This window comes from Melanerpes formicivorus, unplaced genomic scaffold, assembly GCF_026170545.1.
Source record: "Melanerpes formicivorus ecotype bairdi unplaced genomic scaffold, bMelFor1.0.p_v2 SCAF_7, whole genome shotgun sequence".
NCBI classification, from domain to species: Eukaryota; Metazoa; Chordata; class Aves; order Piciformes; family Picidae; genus Melanerpes; species Melanerpes formicivorus.
In genome coordinates, this window is record NW_027142359.1 from 908939 (window position 1) to 934257 (window position 25319).

A 25319-nucleotide genomic window follows, 5' to 3' on the forward strand; every position below is an offset into this window, starting at 1 on the left:
CTCAAACAATGCAGTCAACAAAACCCACCAACAACCAAAATCCACATGAATCCAAACAGGCTATTTTTTTTACCATTGTGTCCTTGCTGGAGTTAAGGAAAGCACTTTTGAAGCTATGTGCAGAGTTTACTCACTGAGTTGCTTCACCTACTAGAGCTCACTTAAAAAGCACTACTCAAGGGCTCCCCGGCCAGCTCTGGCTTTGCTGCAGTTTAATAGTAGCTGACTTCTGAGAACACAGAGCAGCTGCTCAACCTATATCAGGAGTCCCACCACTCGACAAAGGCAGCAAAACAAAGAGAACTTGTTGCAGGGCCACAAACAATGCAGCCAACAAACCCCACCAACAACCAAAATCTACATGAATCAAAACCCCACTTCCAAACAGGCCAATTTTTTACCATCATGTCCTTGCTGGGGTTAAGGAAAGCACTTTTGAAACCAATGGCACTTACCCAGATCTGCAGCTTCACCCTTTTGTCGTTCCTGTACACTGTTTTCACCTTGAAGTCAATCCCCACAGTGCTGACGAAGGCTGGTGTGAAGGTGTCATCAGCGTATCTGAAGAGGAAGGAGGTTTTGCCCACGCTGCTGTTGCCGATGATCAGGAGCTTGAACATGTAATCAAAATTTTGATCTGAAGTATCTTTCTGCCTGTATCTGGCATCTGTTACTGAAGCCATCTAAGAAAATTACAAACATTGGAAAAGAACAGATTTAAGAGCAGTTCAGTGCTTGTTTGCCTTGACTGTGCACCATATGTTTAGCTTCTCTCTTCTCTCTAATTCCATAACCACTCTATCTGCTGCATAAGGAGCAACACAGCCTCAAAACTTTTAAATCCTGGCTTCAGATTTCTATTATCCCCTTGCACTGTTGAGATTTCCAACCCCCCCCAAAAATACACCTGTTGTACCACTCGGTGTTTAAAAGAGTAACAGATGGCTATTGCAGATTGTTCAAACACTGGCAGGGAAGCAGCACTCATGACTCCTGTGGCAGGATGCCACTTCTGGTACTCCAATAACCTGGAGTACTGCAACCAAGAGCTGTAATCTTTGATGGTGCACCCAACTGTGCAATTCATTAAGCAGCCTCCAAGTCAGGTAAACCTAAATAGTTCCTTTTACAACAGCTAGGGAAAAACCTGCATGTCTAGCACAGGCACCACCACCATTTTAGCCTGAGGAAAGTTCTGTCCTCAGCAGTTAGAGGGAAAAAACAAACAACTAAACCCCCCCCCAGCACAAACCCACCGCTAAACCCCCCCAGCACAAACCCACCACTAACCCCCCCCCCCAGCACAAACCCACCACTAAACCCCCCCCAGCACAAACCCACCACTGAACCAACCCCAGCACAAACCCACCACTAAACCCACCCCCGCACAAACCCACCACTAAACCCACCCCAGCACAAACCCACCACTAAACCAACCCCAGCACAAACCCACCACTAAACCCACCCCCGCACAAACCCACCACTAAACCCACCCCAGCACAAACCCACCACTAAACCAACCCCAGCACAAACCCACCACTAAACCAACCCCAGCACAAACCCACCACTAAACCAACCCCAGCACAAACCCACCACTAAACCCACCCCCGCACAAACCCACCACTAAACCAACCCCAGCACAAACCCACCACTAAACCCACCCCAGCACAAACCCACCACTAAACCCCCCCCAGCACAAACCCACCACTAAACCCCCCCCAGCACAAACCCACCACTAAACCCCCCCCAGCACAAACCCACCACTAAACCCCCCCCAGCACAAACCCACCACTAAACCCCCCCCAGCACAAACCCACCACTAAACCCCCCCCAGCACAAACCCACCACTAAACCCCCCCCAGCACAAACCCACCACTAAACCCCCCCCAGCACAAACCCACCACTAAACCCCCCCCAGCACAAACCCACCACTAAACCCCCCCCAGCACAAACCCACCACTAAACCCCCCCCAGCACAAACCCACCACTAAACCCCCCCCAGCACAAACCCACCACTAAACCCCCCCCAGCACAAACCCACCACTAAACCCCCCCCAGCACAAACCCACCACTAAACCCCCCCCAGCACAAACCCACCACTAAACCCACCCCAGCACAAACCCACCACTAAAACCACCCCAGCACAAACCCACCACTAAACCAACCCCAGCACAAACCCACCACTAAAACCACCCCAACACAAACCCACCACTGAAACCAACCCCAGCACAAACCCACCACTGAACCAACCCCAGCACAAACCCACCACTGAAACCACCCCAACACAAACCCACCACTGAAACCACCCCAACACAAACCCACCACTGAAACCACCCCAACACAAACCCACCACTGAAACCACCCCCAGCACAAACCCACCACTGAAACCATCCCAACACAAACCCACCACTGAAACCACCCCAACACAAACCCACCATTAAACCCACCCCAGCACAAACCCACCATTAAACCCACCCCAGCACAAACCCACCATTAAACCCACCCCAGCACAAACCCACCATTAAACCCACCCCAGCACAAACCCACCATTAAACCCACCCCAGCACAAACCCACCATTAAACCCACCCCAGCACAAACCCACCACTAAACCCACCCCAGCACAAACCCACCACTAAACCCACCCCAGCACAAACCCACCACTAAACCCACCCCCAGCACAAACCCACCACTAAACCCACCCCCAGCACAAACCCACCACTAAACCCACCCCAGCACAAACCCACCACTAAACCAACCCCAACACAAACCCACCACTAAACCAACCCCAACACAAACCCACCACTAAACCAACCCCAACACAAACCCACCACTAAAACCACCCCCAACACAAAGCCACCACTAAACCCACCCCCAGCACAAATCCACCATTAAAACTACCCCAGCACAAACCCACCACTAAACCAACCCAACACAAACCCACCACTAAACCAACCCCAACACAAACCCACCACTAAACCCACCCCCAACACAAAGCCACCACTAAACCCACCCCCAACACAAATCCACCATTAAAACTACCCCAGCACAAACCCACCACTAAACCAACTCCAGCACAAACCCACCACTAAACCCACCCCCAACACAAAGCCACCACTAAACCCACCCCCAGCACAAATCCACCATTAAAACTACCCCAGCACAAACCCACCACTAAACCAACCCAACACAAACCCACCACTAAACTAACCCCAACACAAACCCACCACTAAACCCACCCCCAACACAAAGCCACCACTAAACCCACCCCCAGCACAAATCCACCATTAAAACTACCCCAGCACAAACCCACCACTAAACCAACCCAACACAAACCCACCACTAAAAAACCACAACAACCAACCACTAAAAAAATACAACAAGCAACTAAAAAATCTAATACAACAAACAATGGGAGAAGAGGAAAGACCAGGAATTTCAATTGAAAACTTTTAATCCATCCAACACTGATCTGCTCTCAAGACTTCAGTTAAAACAAACAGAACCGGCATAAAACACCAGGGCTCAGTGAGGCTGCAGGCAGCATTTGGAATGGAGGAATGATCCCTTTTGATTATGGGGGAGGTGAGAATTAGGGATGTTTGTGGAATGGGGAGGGAGGAAGATGGAACCTCAAAGACTCTGCCTTTTCTTGTGACCTTGCACTGGATTCTGAAACCAAGAACGAGTGCAGAATCTGAAATACCAGGGGAGGTGGAACTCCCTGAGCAGCTTGGCTGCTCCAAGGCATACAGCTCAGACACTCCCTGAGAAAAAGCAGGCCTCTGACTTCCCATCTCTGTACAGAGCAGAAGACAGCAAAGTAGGCCAAATTACTACAGAGATATTATAGTTTGCATATTAAACGATAAATAAATTTTCCCAGAGAATTCAAAAGAGTCCAGGGGATGGACACTGCAAAGGGGCTGAACAAGAAGATCAGAGATATGTTTATCTCATTTCATTGGCCTGCAGAGCTTCTACATAGTTTGCAGCACATCTTGTTTCCCTGACCTTGCTTGCTTGGCCTGATCGTTCCTGTTTGGGTTATTGGTAAGGAGCACCAATGGGGTGGAGATAACTTGTTAGTCACTGTGATAAATGGAATGATAATTCATGTCAATTAGATGATTTTGATTAAAGCACAAGCAGCAGGAGCATGAATGATGAGAAAAGGGATCAGACACTGGGAACTTACATATGTACCTAGAATGAGATTCTTTTTAGGCCTTTTTATAATCAGTTGTTTATGATTAATGTGGCTTGTTTTAGTATAGAGGAAGATTTTAGGTTTTATTATAACCTGTTGTTCATTAATTGTATTTGCTTTAATGTATGTATACTAATGCCTTAGTGAAATGTTAGGAATTGACAGCTAACAGTTGAAGCATTATGAAATAGTAAGTTCTTCGAGGATGAGAAAGGAAGAGAAGTGAACACAAAGGCCGATTGTGAGAATCAACAGAACCTATGTGAAAACGCACCTCTGGGAAAGGACGGTGATTGTAACAACAGAACTAAACAGACACAATCACAAGGGCTTAGCACACCACCCACCGGCTGTGCTGATTAGAGGATTACATCATTGAAAGACCACCAGAAGGACAAACTGATTTAAATAAACCCACCTTTAGATGCATATGTATTAAGGGTAGGCTATTTAAAGGGTAGTTAGAAAGTCATTGTTGTGCATTTTAGCACCCAGCGCTGTTTTGCATGTCTCTCAATTGCTTTAAAATTGCTCTTTTCAAATTAAAACTATATTCAATTGACTTTAATTGGCTCGGTCATTTATCACAGTTACTAACAGCCCTCTGGGTCCTTTGTCATAGAATCACGAAATTAACCAGGTTGGAAAAGACCTTGGAGGACATCTGGGGTGGGAGGGGGTCTGGGTCTGTACAGGGTCTGGGTCTATACAAGGGGGTTAACTGGGCTATTGTCTAGTTGTGTGTATATATATATATATAATATACATATATATATATTTCATATATATCTCATATACATGTTTCATATATATATGTAAGTTTATTATCTTTCATGCTTTTTATGTTTAGCTTGCTTTTTGTAAATAATAATATCATTTTACTTCCAAATTCTGCATGGTGTGGTCATTTACTGTCCATATTCTGTCTGGTGTCAAACCACCAGAAGAGGGGAGAATAAGGACATTTTGCCTTTTAACAGACATACCTCACTTTTCATCTGTAGTGCTGTTTCAAAACCTACCCTGCATCAAATGAGCAAAGGTCTTGGCTCCTTACAACCAGTCAGGGCTTTGTGCAAACTGGGGCAATGACAGCACAGGTCTAATTAGCAGCTATTCCTCCATCAAACTAGGACACATGCTACTTGTGAGCAGTGTCAGAAAGCACTCAGTAGAGACCAAAGTCTCTTCATCCCCCAGAATCCAAAGAAAAAAGTTAATTTCCCCCTCAACTCAGATTGGTGGAGAACAAAGCTCCCAGTAATGTCTATTTTCTCCACGAACCCAGATGCTTCCTTCCTTGGCAAGTCTCACCTGCACACAAGACCTCACAGCAAACCAACAAAACCAAACCAAAGAGTTCACGTCTCACAGCAGTTAAAAAGCTACAAACCAAAATGTTTCCCAAAGACAATTTAAATTGGGGTGTCAGCATTTAACTTAAATTCCCAGCAGAGGAGACACAAATCAAACCCAAGCCAGTTTTCGCTTCAGCACAACACACACAACTGCTTCTCTCCAACTAACCACATGCACCTTTCTCACACAGCCAAGGGCTGCTGCAGCAGGCATTTTGTTTACAGACTGCATTGACAAAGACAGCTTCTGAAGAACTGTACATGCACATGCACTGCATGCAGGAAAATCTTCTCCCAAGCAGTGCTGTACAGGAGACAACACATCTGCGATACGCAATCTGCTGAGCTTCAGCTGCCATTCAGAATACAGAATTAACCAGGTTGGAAAAGACCTTCGAGATGAAGTCCAACCTATCACCCAACACCATCTAATCAAGCAAACCATGGCACCAAGTGCCTCATCCAGTCTCTTTTAAACACTTCCAGTGATGGTGACTCCACCACCTCCATGGGCAGTACATTCCAATGGCCAATTTCTCTTTCCGTGAAGAATTTCTTCCTCACATCCAGCCTAAACCTCCACTGGTGCAGCATGAGACTGTGTCCTCTTGTTCTGGTGCTGGTTGCCTGGGAGAAGAGACCAACCCTCACCTGGCTGCAGCCTCCCTTCAGGTAGTTGTAGACAGCAATAAGGTCTCCCCTGAGCCTCCTCCATGCTAAACAATGGGGACTACAGTCCCTTGCAAGCACTCCAGAAAACTCAAGTACAGTTTGCTTCCTCACCAGTGTACCAGGAAAGGGTTGTTCTGCTCATGCCTTGTGGTTCTCACATGGAATTTCTAAACTGAAAAATTCAGCATGCAGCTGACTTCCACAAGCACCCACTGCCTCAGCTCAAACATTGAAAGTCTCAGCTGCAAAAATTATGAGTTCAGATGATCACAGGCTCACAGGATGTTAAGGGTGGAAGGGACCTCCAGAGATCTTCAAGTCCAAGCTCCCTGCCAGAGCAGGACCATAGAATCCAGCACAGGTCGCACAGCAATGCCTCCAGAGAAGATGACTCCACAACCTCTCTGGGCAGCCTGTTTCAGAGCTGTGAGACCCTCACAGTGAAGAAGTTCCTCCTCATGCTGAGGTGGAACCTCCTGTGCTGTAGTTTATATCCATTGCCCCTATCACAGGGTGCAATTGTGCAGAGCCTGTCCCCTCCCTCTTGAGCCCCAGCCCTCAGATATTGATAGACATTTATTAAATCCCCTCTCAGTCTTCTCTTCTCCTGACTAAACAGCCCCAGGGCTCTCAGCCTCTCCACATCAGGCTGTGCTCCTTTCCCTTCATCATCCTTGTAGCTCCCTGCTGGACTCTCTCAAGTAGATGCCTGTTGACCTGTACCATTACCAAGCTGGAAGACAGCAAGAAGTTCTCTATTTGAGCAATTAATCTTCCTCTTACACATAAATAACCTCCACAAACACCCCTGAGAACTCGTGCACATTTACTAAAGGAGAAGGAAGAACCAAAAAATCTTCACTTCTCCATTCTGCTCACTAAAGGCTTGGGAAAAGTGAGATGCCTTCACCACTCAAAGCCCAGACATTGACAGATTCAGAGGGAGGCATTCAACAAAGTATTGAACTAATCACACAGGAATCAATATCTTCTCTCTACCCTTGCTCTTGCAGAACACAGCCACACACTCCAAGCTGATCTTTTCAATGAGAGACTGCTGCTTCTATTAACCCCTCCTGCCCCAGATTGCTATGATCAGAAGCATACATAGCCACAATCCTGGTCTCAGTTAGAAAAGCAATTACAGAGCCTGGCCAGCTGGAGCAGCTTTGTTAGAGGCACAAAGCAGAAAACAAGATCAGATGATACCTGCACAGAGCGTGGGGCTGTTGTCATAGAAGCACAACCCTGGCTGGCCTGTGCCTGCCTCTGTGCTTCACTGAAGATGCTGCAGGTCGGCTCCCGCCACCCATCAGAGGCAGCCTCAGAGCGCAAACATTCCACAGAAAATTCCAAACCCCTGCTTAAATCTGACTTTTCCCTTTCCCCTCCTGGACAGTAGTGTGAAACTGAAAGGACTTTAGTACTAATTACTAATGACTCCTCTGATTGCAGCTCCTTACTGAAGCTGTACTCCAGCAGTATTTGGGCTGCCCCTGAATGTGCTGGAATCGTGAAGCCAGGAACTGGCAGAGCTTTCTCCCAATTCTCCTCACCTCCCTTCCCCTTCCACACCTGCTGTGCCACCCCTGCTGCAAGCACTCCCTAGTTGTGCCAGTCCTGAGGACTGTGCAGAGACCTGGTTCAGAGAACAGAGAGATCCTAGTCAAAAATAAATCCTCCTACAACTTCTCCTGTTTTTCAGGGCTGTTTTGAAAGTTGGTTCAGCTCCTGATCCAGCACAGCTGAGGAAGCCAAGCAGAGGGGACGAAGTGGTGGGATGCAATGGCAGTTGCTATGCTACTGAGAGAAAGGTCCATGAAATTACATCTCCTGCAGGCCCTCTGCACCTGGCCAAGATTCAGCACCAGCAGTGGAAGGAAAAGGCAACAACACAGCAGTGCTGGCCAGCACCTGTACAACTCATCATGGCTCTGACAGGGTTTTATTCCCTCCTTGGGGAGGAAAGGACACTAAGCTGGCAGTGTAACTCCTTGCTCTCTGGGTACACAGCTGCACAGGCTCTTTGTTCAGGATGACTCCAAATACAGCAGAATCTCTGGTGGCTTACAAGCATGTGCCTGTACAGACTCACTAGAGTTTTGTTACAGAAGACCAAGTCAAAAACAACTGGCATGCAGAGTGCAAAAGAGAGGCTTGGCACTGCTTCTGGTCTGTCTGCCTTGGAATAATCCTCAAGAAAATACCTATACAGGAAAGACTTAGCTGGAGGACAGGAAATGCACTACACAGAGGAAGAAAAAAATACCAATCAGGTTGCCTTTAAGAACACTTCTGTATGAGACCTTCTGTCTTTAGCTCTTTGCCTGGGTACTCCACAACTCTGTAATGAAGAGCACACCAGTACTGACAACCTGTTTTCCCCAGAGGCTTCAGCAATTGGAAGAAGTTCTCAAACACATCCACTTCCACCCAGTTTTGTGAGAATAGGTAGTTATGTAGCTATGAGATCCCTCATTATTTCCCTGTCGGGGAAAAAGCCTGCAATGTGAGCTTAGATTAGACAGAGGAACCACACAGGAGGAAGATGCTACAATTTCTCTAAAGCAATCAAATCTTAATCAGCGCTTATTAGCCACCAAAGAATACATTCCCCAGTCAAGGTGTGTATCTCCTGCCTTTATTTTCTATTTTAGTCTGATGAAGTTGAAAAGCCCATCCCTGTGAGATACCTCTTTGGGAAACCAGCCTTTGAAGCTTTCAGTGCTCACTGAAACATAGATCATAGAAATTGCGGTTGGAAGAGAACACTAAGATCATGAAGTCCAGCCATCAACCTAACACTGCCACTGCCATGACCATTAAACCATGTTCCAGAGTGAAGAAACTCATTCCCCAAAGATGTCTCTGTGGACACAGTCTCAAGCTGTGCCAGGGGAGGTTTAGGCTGGACGTTAGGAAGAAATTCTTCACAGGAAGAGAGATTGGCCATTGGAATGGGCTGCCCAGGGAGGTGGTGGAGTCACCATCGCTGGAAGTGTTTAAGACTGGATGAGGCACTTGGTGCCATGGTTTAGTTGATTAGACGGTGCTGGGTGAGAGGTCAGACCTGATGATCTCAAAGGTCTTTTCCAACCCAGTTAATTCTGTCTACCCCAGCCATAAAGGCAAAAGAGCAGATGGGATGGGGGAGCCTCAGGTAAGGTTGCTGCACAGTTGAAGAAGCTGCATCTGTATTAATGAACTGGAAAACAGCCAGGGAGTCCTGCTGCCCTAGTTCTGCAGTATTTGCTTCCTACAGGCAACATCAGTGAAAAGCAGTACAAGAGCTGTCTGAAGCTGCTGGTGGTGGCCAAAACCCACCTGCTGTATCTCACCATCTAGTTATTTCCAGAAAAAAACAAACTAAGATTGACTTCAGGTGTCACCAGCCCTTATGGATTTGGCTACAAACTGACTGATGGCTGCTCTCCATCCACTCAGCCAAAAAATGCCACATTAGAAAGATATGTATTTGCTGGGTGGACTGTTCAGTGGGTAAGGAATTGGCTGGATGGTCGCATCCAGAGGGTGGTGCTCAATGGCTTGAAGTGCAGATGGAGAGCAGTGACAGTGGTGTCCCTCAGGGGTCTGTACTGGGACCCTGCTCTTTAATATTTTTATCAGTGACATAGTGAGATTGAATGCACCATGTGCAGAGGACACCAAGCTGTATGGTGGTGCTGATACACCAGAGGGGCACGATGGCATCCAGAGGCACCTGAATAGGCTGGAGAGGTGAGCTCAGGTGAAGCTCATGAGGTTCAACAAGAGCAAGTGCAGGGTCCTGCATCTGGGCATGAACAGTCCTCACTATCAATACAGACTGGGGGAGGAGATGATAGAAAGCAGCCCTGAGGAAAAGGACTTGAGGGTGCTGATGGGTGAGAAGCTGGACATGAGCAGGCAGTGTGAGCTTGCAGTCCAGAAGGGCAATCACATCCTGGGCTGCATCAAAAGCAGCATTGCCAGCAGATCCAGAGAGGTGATTCTCCACTTTGCTCTTCTCTGATGACACCTCACTTGGAGTACTGTGTCTAGGTCTGAAGCCCTCAATATAGGAAGGACATGGACCTGATGGAGAGGATCCAGAGGAGGGCCATGAAAATGATCAGGGCTTTGGAGCACCTCTGCTATGAGGACAGGCTGAGGGAGCTGGGGATGTTCAGCCTAGAGAAGAGAAGGCTCCAGGGAGACCTTATTGTGGCCTTCCAGTATGAAGAGAGACTGTTTGCAAAGGTCTGCAGTGATAGGACAAGGGGCATTGGCTTCACACTAGAGTAGAGCAGATCTAGATTGGAAATTAGGAACAAGCTCTTTACTATGAGGGTGGTGGAACACTGGAACAGGTTGCCCAGGGAGGTGGTTGAGGACCCTTCCCTGGAGATATTCAAGGTAAGGCTCAGTGAGGCCTTGGGCAACCTGATCTAGTTGAGGATGTCCCTGCTGACTACAGAGGGGGTTGGACTGAATGACCGTTAGAGGTCCCTTCCAGCTCAGACCATTCTATGATTCTATGAAACAAAAGATCTGCTCATTACCTTGGAAACTTAGGCATCTCCATATCAGCAACTGTCAGACTGCATGCGCCGACTCCCTTGTTGGTGAAGCAGGAATCGTTTATTGGTACACAGCAAGCAGCTTATATAGGAAAAATTAAGCAGGCTAAGCAATTCCCTGACATTTTTGCACCCCCTGTTGCTAATTGAGTTTTCTTCTTTGATATGCAGCTGTCCATTGTTGCCTTCATCCCGTATCAGGTTGAGCTGGTCTTGCATGGAGGCAAGCATCCTTCTGTTTCACACTTCAGGCTGTTTACTGCAGTCAGCTCTTTATCACAGTATTGCTAAGGTTGGAAGAGACCTCGAGGATCATTGAGTCCAACCTATCAACACAGACCCCATGACTAGACCATGGCACCAAGTGCCACGTCCAATCTCCTCTTGAACGCCTCCAGGGATGGTGACTCCACCACCTCCCTGGGCAGCACATTCCAATGACAAATGACTCTCTCAGTGAAGAACCTTCTCCTCACCTCCAGCCTAAACTTCCCCTGGCACAGCTTGAGACTGTGTCCCCTTGTTCTGGTGCTGGTTGCCTGGGAGAAGAGACCAACCCCTTCCTGGCTACTACCACCTTTCAGGTAGTTGTAGAGGGCAATGAGGTCACCCCTGAGCCTCCTCTTCTCCAGGCTAAACAATCCCAGCTCCCTCAGCCTCTCCCTATAGGGCTTGTGCTCAAGGCCTCTCCCCAGCCTTGTTGCCCTTCTCTGGACACGTTCGAGTGTTTCGATGTCCTTCTTAAACTGAGGGGCCCAGAACTGGACACAGGACTCAAGGTGTGGCCTAACCAATGCAGAGTACAGGGGCACAATGACTTCCCATCAGGCCATTTTCTGTTATCAGCAGCCTGTTGTTCTTTCCTGCCCTGAAACCTTCCATAGATACTTTCTGCTTTCCCACAAGCAACCACATGGGTCTGCTCACAGACATGGCCATCTTCATGACCCATTCTCTCCCACAGCATCACAAGGCAGAAGTCTGAATGGCCTTTGAAAAAGGCTCTCTGCCTCCTCGCAGTCACCTCAGTTAACCATGTAACACAGTCACACTGATGGAACTTGCACCTCCAACTACACACTAAGACACATCTGCAATTCCCACTTGTTGTAACTTGTGCATTCTGTATGTTAAAATCTCTTTGTATTTTTAACACTAAAAACATCCTTCAATATTTGTCACTGCATTACTTTTAGAGCAAAACTTGACATCTGACACACATGTTACATAGAGCCAGCAAGTTAAGCTTGCCTGTTCAACTGAGCCATCATCACACATCAGCCACCACACATTTCTTTCCCCAGGCAGGTGAGAAGGTGGGGATGAAACTGCCCATCTGTACATCTAAAAGTCAAAGACCTTATGATCAGAGGGCTGGAGCACCTCTACTATGACAACAGACTGAGAGAGCTGGCATTCTTCAGTCTGGAGAAGAGAAAGCTCCAAGGAGACCTTATTGTGGCCTTCCAGTATCTGAAGGAAGCTACAAGAAAGCTGGTGAGGTAATTTTTAGGGGGTCAGGTAGTGATAGGACTGGAGGGAATGGAAAAAAAACTAGAAATGGGTAGATTCAGATCAGATGCTCTTCACCATGAGGGTGGTGAGACACTGGAACAGGTTGCCCAGGGAGGTGGTGGAAGCCTCATCCCAGGAGGTTTTTAAGGGCAGGCTGAATGGGACTCTGAGCAACCTGATGTAGTTACAAAACTACATCCATTTTCTGTTATAAAAACTCACTCCTTTATGTGCTCTGTCATCTGAAAACAAACACACACAAACTTTCATTTTTCAGGCATCCAGTTAAATCCTGAATCAGCTTCATAACAAGTAATTTCTTAAACAGCCAATGCATGCTGTACTAAGAATAAAGCCTATAAAGCAGCTGGGGGCTGTGACCTCAAGGAGTCTTACAAGAAACCACTACTGCTAGAGGAGAGATTTATCAGAAGCAGAAAACACAGCAGGAGCAAGTAACAGAACTGCTAATAAACATTGCAAGCAAGTGATAGTTACCAATTTAGATCTATAATCCATGGGAGAGATGGAGGCTTTGCTGTGAGTGTAGGAACCAAGAGAGTGGTCACAGTGCTGAACCTGCGATGCAGAAGCAGAAGGATTACAATGTTTGTGATACAGAGGGACAAGGAGAAAAGGATGACAGAGACTAGCAGGCAGGCAGGGATGGCTGCAAGCACCATGCTGGGTGGGGGCCTGAACTTCTTCACTGCAGGCAAAGGGGAAAGCCACTGCTTGAGCTAGCGACAGATATTACAGAATCACAGAAACATGCAGGTTGAAAAAGACCCTCAGGATCAACAAGCCCAACCCAGAACCCTACTCTACAAGGTTCACCACTAAACCATAGCCCCAAGCACCACATCCAAACCACCTTTAAACACACCCAGGCTTGGTGACTCCACCACCTCCCTGGGCAGCACATTCCAATGCCTGACCCTCTTGCTGGGAAAAAATTCTTCCTAATGTCCAGCCTAAACCTACCCAGTCACAGCTCAAGGCTGTTCCCTCTTGTTCTATCACTAATTACATATGAGAAGAGACCAGCACCAACCTCTCCACAAGGTCCTTTCAGGTAGTTGTAGAGAGCCATGAGGTCTCCTCTTAGCCTCCTCTTTTTCGCACTAATCATCCCCAGCTCCTTCAGTCACTATTCATCAGATTTATTCTCCAGGCCCTTCCCCAGCTTCCTTGCCCTCCTCTGCACTGGCTCCAGCACCTCCACATCTCCCTTGGATTGAGGTGCCCAAAAATGGACACAATATTTGAGGTGTGGCCTCCCCAGCGCTGAGTACAAGGGGACAATCACCTCCCTGTTCCTGCTGGACACAGCATTTCTAATCCCAGCCAGGATGCCATTGGCTTTCTCGGCCACCTGGGCACACTGCTGGCTCATGTTCAGATGCTTGTCTATTAGAACCCTCAGGTCCCTTTCTGCCAGACAGCTTTCCAGCCACATTGCCCTAAGGTAACAGCAGGTATTTGCAGCCATCAGTTTAAAGTTTATTGAAGATAGATTAACATAAAAGTTCCAGGTAAATCCTACAGGTGGATGCAAAACCTCAGGCAGGAATCACTGCACACCTGTCATGCAGAACAGCAGCAAAGCAAACAGAAGCAAGGAGCAGCTGAACTGCATCTGTGTACACTGGTGATGTGCACAAAGCCTGGGTCAAAGTCTGCTGTGCTGCAAAGACAAACTGCCACAGGACATGGAAACCACAGCAACTTACGGCACATCTATGCAAAAGTGACTGCCCCAAAGTAAAGTTATTCCAGATTTACAGCAGAAAATCAGAACAATATTTAGCCCTCTTTTTCTTGGCTAACACAACTGAAAGGCTAGCTCTTGTCTCCTCTCCAGGAAGCAAGGGGAAGTCACTGTTTGTCATCTTGACACACATTATTTTGCCTTCTGGAGACTGCCAAAACACATGGCCAGACTCAGCCCTTATGCAGATGACAAGCTACAGCCACCTACTGCAGGTCAAAATTTGGATCAAACAAGGACAAATCCTTTCTCATGGTTCACACAATTGACAGCTGAATAGGACCCGGCAGTGTGCCCAGGTGGCCAAGAAAGCCAATGGCATCCTGGCTGGGATTAGAAATGCTGTGTCCAGCAGGAGCAGAGAGGTGATTGTCCCCTTGTACTCAGCTCTGGGGAGGCCACACCTCGAGTATTGTGTCCAGTTTTGGGCACCTCAATCCAAGAGAGATGTGGAGGTGCTGGAGCCAGTGCAGAGGAGGGCAAGGAAGCTGGGTGTGGTAGTTTCATGCTGTACCTTTAAAATTTTCCACAGCTCTTGAACAGAAAGGGGTAGAATGTAAATAAGTCACCATTGGGCATAAAAAGGAATATAATGTTAGTTCTAAACAATCACACTGGAGAGATATCTACAAGAATTAGTTTGGTAAACTTTCTCTCTTTTGGCTTCTTCGCTGCAGGAGACACCAACTTTGTGCTCTGCTGGCTTCTGCTTGACCTTGGCTGCATTGTTTTGGCTAAGTTCTAACAACCCTTTGCTTTTTTCTCTTGTCTGTTTGTGTCCAGCGGGGTAAGGAGGTTGGCAGGGAGTGGGAAGCTATTAGGAGTCCCCCTGGGTTTTGGCCAGGGGGGTTCTTGTGCGGTTTATAAATTGCAATTCCCTGTAAATATTGTAAATCCTGTATATTTTGTACCTATTCATTGCATTCCATTGTAGCTTGTAGTTCTGCTTGTAAATACAGCTTTCATTTGCTTCCAACTGGGCTGGGCTGGCAAATTGAAGGTTGGGGGGACTTTTCAACCCACCACACTGGGGAAGGGCCTGGAGAATAAATCTGATGAAGAGCAACTGAAGGAGCTGGGGATGGTTAGCTTGAAAAAGAGGAGGCTGAGAGGAGACCTCATGGCTCTCTACAACTACCTGAAAGGAGGTTGTAGAGAGGTTGGTGCTGGTCTCTTCTCACAGGTCATTAGTGATAGAACAAGAGGGAATGGCCTCAAGCTGCAACTGGGTAGATTTAGGCTGGACATTAGGAAGAATTTTTTTCCCCATCAAGAGTGGTCAGGCATTGGAATGTGCTGCCCAGGGAGGTGGTGGAGTCACCCAGCATGGATGTGTTTAAAGGTGATTTGGATGTGGTGCTTGGGGCTATGGTTTAGGGGTGAGCCTTGTAGAGTAGGGTTCTGGGTTGGCTTGGTGATCCTGAGGGTCTTTTCCAACCTGAATGGTTCTGTGATTCTGTGACAATCACCTCACTTCACCACACACCAGCACCTTGCTCTTGCCCCGCATGTGACACGTTCTGCAGTACCAATGACGCTGCCTTCTGTTCTCACGACCCTGCCCTCTGCAACAGCTGCTCCCAGTGACAGCCTCCAGCTTTCACTTCAACACTGTCCTCATAACTTCATTGACAAATCTAGAACAAACTCATTTGTTTAAACAAATCAAATTAAGTTTCTGGGGTTTACTTTTATAGGCTCAGGGGAGTCTCAGGGGAGACCTCATAGCTGTCTACAACTACCGGAAGGGAGGCTGTAGCCAGGAGGGGGTTGGTCTCTTCCCCCAGGCAACCAGCACCAGAACAAGAGGACACAGTCTCAAGCTGTGCCAGGGGAAGTTTAGGTTCAAGGTGTGGAGAAAGTTCTTCACAGAGAGAGCAGTTAGCCATTGGAACGTGCTGCCCAGGGAGGTGGTGGAGTCACTGTCCCTGGAGGTGTTCAAGAGGGGACTGGACATGGTGCTTGGTGCCATGGTCTAGTAGTCATGAGGTCTTGGGTGACAGGCTGGACTTGATGATCTTTGAGGTCTTTTCCAACCTTGTTGATTCTATGATTCTATGAAATGTGAGTCCCAAAGTCTGACAGCAAAAACTAAAATTCATAGAATCAGCATGGCTTGGGTTGACAGGGACCTTAAAGGCCACCTAATTCCAACCTCCCTGACATGGGCAAGGACACCTATTCCTAGACCAGGTTGTCCAAGAGTCCATCCAACCTGGCTTTGAATATTTCCAGGCTTAGAGCCTCCACAGCTTCTCTGGGAAACCTATTTCAGTGCCTCTCCAGCCTCACAGGGGATCACAGAGTCACAGGGGCTGAAAGGACCTTGAAAGATTATCCAGTCCAACCCCTCTCCCAGAGCAGGATCACCTATACCAGGCCACTGAGGAAGGTATCCAGGTGGGTTTTCAATATCTCCAAAGAGGGAGACTCAACAACGCCCCCTGGACAGCCTGTTTGTATTCATTTGACCCAAAACTTACGACACAGTTCCAGTCCATGCTCGCTAGAGACAAGCACTCTGAGAACTCCCACATTCCACCTACAGCACTACCTTGTTAACTGGTCACAATGCAGCCAGACATTTAAACCCAGGATACAGATGACCACCATGCAGAAGGTAACACTGTAAAAGTGAATCTTAGTGAGCAAGGCAAGGACAACAGCAAACAGCAAAACGTTCTGAGGCACATAAGATCATATGTCATCACAAAACATCTGCTCTGAAAAAGCATTCAATCCAAGCTGTCAGGATGCAAGCAACCTGTTAAACCCTTTCAAAGCTTAACTGCCTTACTACTATACCAACTGAGACTTCCCTTGGAATGTCTCACAGAATCACAGAATGTCAGGGGCTTGAAGGAACCTCAAAAGCTCAGCCAGTCCAACCCCCCTGCCAGAGCAGGATCACCTTGATCAGATTACAGGAACACATCCAGGCAGGTTTAGATTATCTCCAGAGAGGGAGACTCCACAACCCCCCTGGGCAGCCTGTTCCAGTCTTCTGTCACCCTCACAGGGAAAACATTTTTTCCTCCTGTTTCCATGCAACTTCCTATGCCTCAGCTTGCACCATTACCCCTTGTGCTGTCATTGGGCATCACCCAGCAGAGCCTGGCTCCACCCTCTTGGCACTCACTCTGCACATCTTTATCAACATGAATGAGGTCACCTCTCAGGCTCCTCCTCTCCAAGCTAAAGAGCCTCAGCTCCCTCAGTCTCTCCTCATAAGGAAGATGTTCCACTCCCTTATCATTTCTGTGACTCTATGCTGGAATCTCTCAAGCAGTTCCCTAAGGTCATTCTTGAAGTGAGTGGCCCAGAACTGGACACAGTACTCCACATGGCCTCACCAGGGCAGAGTAGAGGGAAAGGAGAACCTCTCTCAACCTACTAACCACAGCCTTTCTAATCCATCCCAGAATGGCACTGGCCTTCTTGGCCACAAGAGCACACTTTCCTTGATAATCTAAACTGAACTTCTTCCAGTCTGAAGGCATTACCCTTGTCTTAGTGCTCCATGCCTTTCTACAAATTCCCTCTCCAGCTCTCCTGTAGGTCCATTTCAAATACTGGAAAAGTTGCTATAAGGTCTCCCTGTATTGATTTATATTGAATTGATTTACTAAGGAGTCCAGAAGTCTTTGTAAGAAGATGTTTGTAGTGGATCTGGTCTGGAATTCATATGCTACCAATGAGTTCAATATATGCATGACAACTGAAGGATAAAGGCCTCTGAACTCTGGTTATTGACTATAATCCATTCAGATTCAGGAACACAGGCTTTAAAAAGTCTTCTAAGAATTTTCTGGGTGTAGAACAGAAGTCAGGAACCTGTGGCTATCTCCCCTTTCCCATCAATTCTCCACTTCACAGCTACACTTTGCCAGGCAGCAGGCTGAGACTGCTATTAGAAAGATTTCCTCAAGCCAATGTCTGTCTGGAGCCAGGCCTCTCCCACTTCCTGCATAATGTTCCACATCCTTAAAGTCCATCCTAGAGCCACAACAAAACTCTCAGGAAGAAGGTTAGTCACTTTCATTTTCAAATGAGAAGGGATCTCAAGGATCGTCCAGTTCCAATCCCCTTGGCAGGGACACCTCATACTGGATCAGGTTGCTCAGACCCACATCCAGCCTGGCCTGAAAAACCTTCAGGGATGAGGCTTCCACCACCTCCCTGGGCAGCCTGTACCAATCTCTCACCACCCTTGTGGGGAAGAAGTTCTGCCTAACATCCAATCTGAATCTACCCATTTCTAGTTTTGCTCCATTCCCCCCAGTCTTATCACTCCCTGACACCCTAAAATGTCCCTCCCCAGCTTTCTCGTAGCCCCCTTCAGATACTGGAAGGCCACAATAAGGTCTCCTCAGAGCCTTCTCTTCTCCAGACTGAAGAACCCCAACTGTCTCAGTCTGTCCTCAGAGGAGCTCTAGCCCTCTGCTTGTCCTCATGGCCCTTCTCTGGACACCTTCCAGCACATCCATATCCTCTGTAATAAATCAAAGTCCCCATGTTTCCCCTCTCTCCTGTGAGTGCTTTCAATGTGGGTCTTTCACCTCACACTGCTCCACACCTGCTGCCAAAGGCTTCTCCAGGAGTCACACAGAGAAACATTTAATAGTACAAAGATATAAACATTTAGCAGTACAGAGATGTCCCCTTTCCAAGGGCACCAGTGCCCGAGCCCAGCTCAGCTCACTTCCGGAGGATGCGTGGAACAAGCGATTCACATCCTCCTCGTGCCTGCAGAGCGGATGCAGGGATTTCCACAATCCCCACAATATTCCACTAAGTTTGGGAAGGCCCAGCAGGAGCCACCTTATTTCCAGACCTACAGAACCACTATGTGAGGCTGACCCTGAATCCAGCCCTGTCTCCAGAGAACAGTGCAAGGTGCAGAGGCTGGTTGCTCTTCCAAAATGTACTGTGACTAAAAGATCTTGCTCCTGGCTGCTGCAGCCATGGCTAGGGTAACAGACCTCAGTGCCTTTCTCACAGGCTCCCAGCCCTGCAGCTGGGGAGAACATGATTTAGATCAGATCTTAGGGAGAAGTTCTGCATTGTGAGGGTGGTGAGACACTGGAACAGGTTGCCCAGGGAGGTGCTAGAATCCCCATCCCTGGATGTTCTCAGCTCCTCTTGAGAACAAACTGGCAAGAGTGAAATGCTTCTGACTATCTCACTGCTGAGCACACTGAAGTAGCAGTGATACAAAAGCACTGCAAGCAGCACACCAGACGAATCGGTAAGCACTCTGCTACCAGCCAGCTGTAGCTCCCTGCTGGTCGGCTCTGTCCTGGGATATAGGCCTTCATGGAGACAGCTGTGACCATGTCCTCGCATGGTGGAGGAAGGTAAGGCTAGTTCAGGTACTCCAGGTAGCAATCACTACCTAGAGCTTGTCAGGCCACAAGCAGATTGTTGTGCACACCCTTCCACCAGTGCACAGGAGATAGAGCTACAGATTTTTCTGCATCACCAGCTCTAAAACCTTTCATTTATAGGTAAAAGCAAGCTGCTGTGCTGACCACATGAGGTGACTGGAGACTGGTATCGTCATGTAGTAACCACCTGTAAACCAGAACCACACGGAAACGGGGCCAGCTCAGGATGCCTCTGCAGCACAGAAAGTTGTTTAATTTGCTGCCTTTTTTGACTCCTACTCCAAGCAGAAATCCTGCGATGAACAAGCCATTTCATTTCTCTGTGTTATGGTGCACTCCATGATGGTCTTACTGCAAAGTCAGCCACCTGTTAACCAGGATTAGAAACAAGCACCTTTGCAATTCCCGTGCTTTAATTAGCTAACACTTCCAAACACAGGTCTGATTGCTCACGTCAAAGATCAAACACTACCACACTGCACTAAGCTAAGCACACATTCACAACAGCTCAACTAAAGGCTGCAGGATTTGCCATTGGAACGGGCTGCCCAGGGAGATGGTGGAGTCACCCTCAGTGGAGGTGTTTAGGAAGAGACTTGATAGGATGCTTGGTGCCACGGTTTAGTTGATTAGATAGTGTTGGATGATAGGTTGGACTCGATGATCTCAAAGATCTCTTCCAACCTGGTCTGGTCTATTCTATTCTATTCTATTCTATTCTATTCTATTCTATTCTATTCTATTCTATTCATTTTTACAGCAAGAAGCATACCCAAGATGACCAGGTCAAGACATTTCTCAATCCTCAGCCACTGAGGACTGTCCCACATAAAACTACCTAGAGAGCACAGACATGGACTTACTGGGGAGACTCAAGCAGATGTGAGTGCTCTTCCCTGGCACTGCCACCAGCCAGGGCAATGCAGCACCCTGAAATGTGATGCTGTGACCTGCCCACTGGGATCTGCAGCTGCATCATGTGAAAACTAAAACAGGATAAACTCTCTGAAGCACATGCAAGCCAGCTAACATGGCTATTGCAGAACAAGGACAGCTAGCACGCTAATGAACACTACATGCACTGCTTTGCTACACCTAGAGACAACAAGAACCACTGCTGGGAGAACTTACAGGGAGTAAGTCTTCACAATTTGTTACTCAAAAGCGTACTGGGTCCACACAGAGGGCAGCACAGTTTTGTCAAGGCTGCAAAGGAAGAGCAATTTGAAGATTGGTCTATTTGCCTCTACCCTGACTTATACTACAAGTTGTCCTGATGAAGCAGTTCTGAAGGCAGTGATCACACCAAGGTCCCAGTAAATGCCTGTAGAAGCCTTTCCAGGACAGCAGACACAAGTAACAGGAAATAAACGTGTTTTAAGCGTACACTGGCATATGGCAGTACTTGGGTTCAATCTTGTAGCCACTACAATCAAATATTCCCATGACCTTGGTATGCTTAACAAACAACATTTAAGAGAGGGGGATTATTTGAACCTAGAGCTAATCTGGGCTACTATAAAGCCCCACAAACTGTTATTAGCACAACTGAAAGTGCAGCACTAGGTAGGGGGTAAGCAATGAAGGCCAAAGCGGGAGAGGCTGAAACCAGGTTTGCCATCAAGAAAAGGCATAGAAACACGAATTAAACTTCAGAGCCCATGGTCTTATAGTGCCTCAGGTAAAGGGAAAACACAGGTTAAAATTAAACCCCCTCTTTTTTCTTTTTCTTTTTTCTCTCCCATGAGGTTAGCCTTAATTTAGGTCAGATCAACCTGATGCACTGCACAAACACACACTGCTCAAGCTGTAAGGAGAGGACAGCAAGGAGGCAGAACGGTGGGAGCACAAAGGTAGAAAGGCTCATGCTGGGGTTAGCAATAACCAGTGTGCACTTGCAGCCCAGAGAGCCAGCAAGATCCTGGGCTGCATCAAGAGAAGTGTGGGCCAGCAGGTCGAGGGAGGTGATGCTCCCCACCTACTCCACTCTGGTGAGACCCCACCTGTCCAGTTCTGGAGCCCCTATTACAGGAAGGCCATGGACGTGCTGGAACATGTCCAGAGAAGGGCCACAAGGATGATCAGAGGGCTGGAGCTCCTCTGCTGTGAGGACAGATTGAGAGAGTTGGGGTTGTTCAGTCTGGAGAAGAGAAGGCTCCGAGGAGACTTTCTTGTGGCCTTCCAGTATCTGAAGGGGGCTACAAGAAAGCTGGGGAGGGACTTTTTAGGGTGTCAGGTAGTGAAGGAACAGACCCAAGCTGATGGAGGGTAGATTCGGATTGGATGTTAGCATGAAGTTCTTCCCCATGAGGGTGGTGAGACACTGGAACAGGTTTGCCTAGGGAGGTGGTGGAAGCCTCATGCCTGGAGGTTTTTAAGGCCAGGCTGGATGTGGCTCCGGCCAGCCTGATCTAGTGCAAAGTGTCCCTGCCCATGGCAGGGAGGTTGGAACTAGATGATCCTTGAGGACCCTTCCAACCTTAACAACTCTATGATTCTATAATACTGCCCTACGCCACTCTGTGCACCAGGCGACGCTGCCTTGCTGCTGGCAAGCACTGAGGAGAAACACCAGAGCAAAACCAACGCCCCGCCTCAAGAACGTACAACGAAAAGGCCACCTGTACGTGGACCGGTGACACCAAGAGTTTATACTGCTGGTGAATTAAATGAGAGTGACTGATCCGTTGGGCCTTGTGCAACGGGCTGTAGGGCAGCGTGGATGCACTCACAGCCTGTACGTCCACTCTTCACCCGCCCGGCGAGAAGCAAACCCGCGGGTGGGCGTCCGGCAGCAGCCAGCGTCCGGCAGCAGCCAGCGTCCGCTCCCTTCGAAGAGCAGCAACAAACCCGAAGCCCTGCGTTCCCCGGCAGCCTGTTCTGCTGCTCAGCAGTGGGGTTTTTTTTTGTTTGTTTTAATTGCTGCAACTACCTGAGCAGAAAGCAACCGCCCAGGGCGCCGGGAACCGGCAAAGGTTACGCACCAGCTGGGAAACAGCCGGCAAGGCCCCGCTCCGCAGCCGCCCCCCCTTCGCCCCGCCCGGGGTGTTTTCAAGGCAAAACGTTACCGGATCGCCTCTCGCTGCCGACCGATGTTTGGTTTAGAGAGCTCAGTGCCAGTACGTCCCGCTCCTCGCCGCTCTCTCACACCACGCTCATCCCGCCGCCGGCACTGCAGCCCACGCCCGCCCCGCGGGGGCTCTGACCTCCCGCCGTCCCACGGAGCCCGGCCACAACCCCTGACACCCGGAGCCGAGGAGGGCGGGAAGAGTGTTGAGGCCCCCGGAGGGGTCAGTGAGGCGAGGTGCGGTTCCCACCCCACAGCAGTAGCCCGAGGAAGAGGCGACGTCCCGCTGGCCGGCCCCCCATCACCGTTACTTTGGAAGGGGAAGACTGCGCCCCGACGGCGCGCACCGCACGGGAAGAAACCCCCCGCGGCTCTTACCTGTGGCAGAGGAGCGGGAGAAGCGAAGCTGAGCCGAGCCAAGCCGAGCCGTGTGGGTCCCGCGACAGCTGCTCGCGTGGCGGGAGCCGCCCCCCCGCCGGCACCTGGGGCGGCCCCGGGGGCGGAGCCGCGTCGGGGCGCGGTGGCCGGTGGCGGGAGCGCGGGAACCTCGGTCGGGGCTGAGGGGTGTCCCGGCCGTGCGCGGAATCACTCCGTTGGCCGCACGAACCCTGTGGGGACACCGTACAGGTGTTCGCCCTCTGTCCCTGCCCCGCGCTCCGCTCCCAGGAGTGGAAATCACCTCAGGCGTTCCTGGAGCCCCGTTGGCAGCCAACGATGTTCCAGGTGCGAGCCTAGCTTGTTCTTGCACTCTCTACACGGTCTGGAATTGAGAACTGTTGCTCCTGATTCCTGATGACGATGTCTGTGGCATCAGGAACTACAGCAGAGGCTGCTGAGAAGAGCAGGCAAGTGAGGTAGTAGCCGTGATCAAGTTTCTTGCCTGAAGGAAGTCTGATGGAGAGGTTGTGGCAGACTTTCTTGGCTTTCAAATCCTACAAAACGGACCTCGAGTTCAAAACCAGAGACCTGACTGTGACCTGTTCCTTGCTGGGAAACCAAAACCGTTGGAGATGATCGCCTGGGAAAGTAACTAAAATTATGGGTGTGGAAAGTCACTGTCCTAACTGCATATGCTTCCCCCATAGCCAGACAAGGTGGCAACATAGTTTTATCACTGCTGGGGGCTAGGCAAGCGCCGACCTTCACAGACAAGGTTCTTATTCAGCCTCAGGAGAGACTGGCATCTTGCAAGGGGAGGCTGAAGTAGGAGCCAGCTAAGACACTGGAGTTTGTAGCGTGCCTGTCACATCTCGCTGACTGGCTGAACAGCCTCCAGGGATCACCTCTGAGGAGCACCATTCCCCTCCTACCCACTCTCATTGTGGTGTGCCTTTGGTGTGTCTGGTGTGTAGCACTTTGACTCGACTTGGACATTGCCAAGGCAGAACAGAGATGGCTTTGTCTACTTGTACTAATTCTGCACATCTAGTGATCTTCAGGAACCATCTTTGGACTGGCTTGCAGGTCAACCAGCCCTTGGACAAGCTTTAGGCACTTTAAAGGAATCTGTAAATTGATTTTATTGCTGCATTTTGCCTGTGGTAGCTGACTAGTTAACAGTACCATGAGATGTAGAAATCCAGGGAACGTGGCAGTGCTGTATACCTGTGTCTAGACAAGGTCCACGTTTTAGGAGCAACCACAGAGAGATGCAGAGGAGTTTCAAGGAACACCTCTTCTCACTGCAGATTAGAGATGCCATCCATCTTCTCCTTTTATTCAAGCCAGAGCTATCTGTCATGTGGCCTGGGGGACAGTTCTACCCAGCCCCCAAGTGATTTCCTACCTTCATCTAGAATGACCAAGTTTATTTGCCATCAAGACTGCAACTAAAGGCACTGCTACATAAGCCAGGCCCTGATTTGAGCCTTAAGCAAGGTATCAGCCTTGTGTAACCAACCTGCAATAATCAACAGCATGACAAAATCCCAGGCGTATTACAACAGCTATTTCAAAGGCAGCCTGACAGGCTTGACCCCCCCCAATCTTCTCATTGCTCCTTGCAATCTTCTCATTGCTCCAGGAAATGTGATTTCTGCCTTTTCCAAAGCCTGACTTGCCTTCTCCCCAGCACCGTGTCTGTGGTGACATTGATAATGTTTTTCACTGTCTGCTGTCTGATACTCAATCGAGAAAACCACTGCAAGCCAACAGCTATACAAAGCACCAAGTATTCCTGGGCAGATTCCTACAGCTCTGATGGAAAGGGCATGTAATGATTGATGTTTACTTGGGTACCTGCTCGGTGATCACCTGATTTAACGTGCCACGGTGCAGCCAAAAGCGCAGAGGCACTTTTGAGCCTGGTTTCCAGAGGCTTTGGCAGATGCCATGTCATTCCCTGAAATGGCAGTGCTTATCTGCAAGCCCTTTCTTAGTCAGGGTGGACCAAAAGGAGAAGGGATGCAGGCAGGTAATTAGGAGGCAGGGGAATTTGCAGAGATTCTTTCTGTCCATCACTTTGCTTAGCCACGTTTCTTTAATTGATGAAGTGAGTGTTGTGAGCTCTCCCTGTGCACTTCCCTTCAGCCCTGAGCTGCTTACACAACTCCCAGTGAGGGAGGTCTGTATTTCAGATTTGCAGATGGGCAAATGAGGGAACGGAGAGAACTCCCACCAGCTTGGGGAGGTGGAAGGGATGTGCAGATGTTAGGCTCTGCCTTTTTTTCCAACATGTGGCTCTATCTCCCTCTCTCCCAGCAGCCATGCAAGCACAACAAGCACACTCTTCTACTCTCCCAACGCTTCCAGTTCAAGTTACTGTATCCTCAGAGTGCAGCTG

General features: G+C 48.8%; 1 protein-coding gene across 3 annotated transcripts in view; it reads right to left on the bottom strand.

Annotated features, from left to right (window-relative positions):
* The window catches only part of RAB3B (RAB3B, member RAS oncogene family), a 96087-nt gene extending 73067 nt beyond the window's left edge, over window positions 1-23020 (bottom strand). The window contains exons 1-3 of one of the 3 annotated variants that reach the window (XM_068140590.1): window positions 20602-20676; window positions 12811-12891; window positions 456-683 (exon numbers count right to left, since the gene is read on the bottom strand). In XM_068140590.1, the coding sequence (XP_067996691.1) occupies window positions 456-683; window positions 12811-12831 (249 nt within the window). In that variant the 5' untranslated portion in view covers window positions 12832-12891; window positions 20602-20676. Of the gene's footprint in view, window positions 1-455; window positions 684-12810; window positions 12892-20601; window positions 20677-22538; window positions 22577-22915 lie in introns of those variants that run through there. The other 2 variants (XM_068140591.1, XM_068140592.1) reach the window with 2 other exon arrangements.
* Window positions 23021-25319: the final 2299 nt, after the last annotated feature.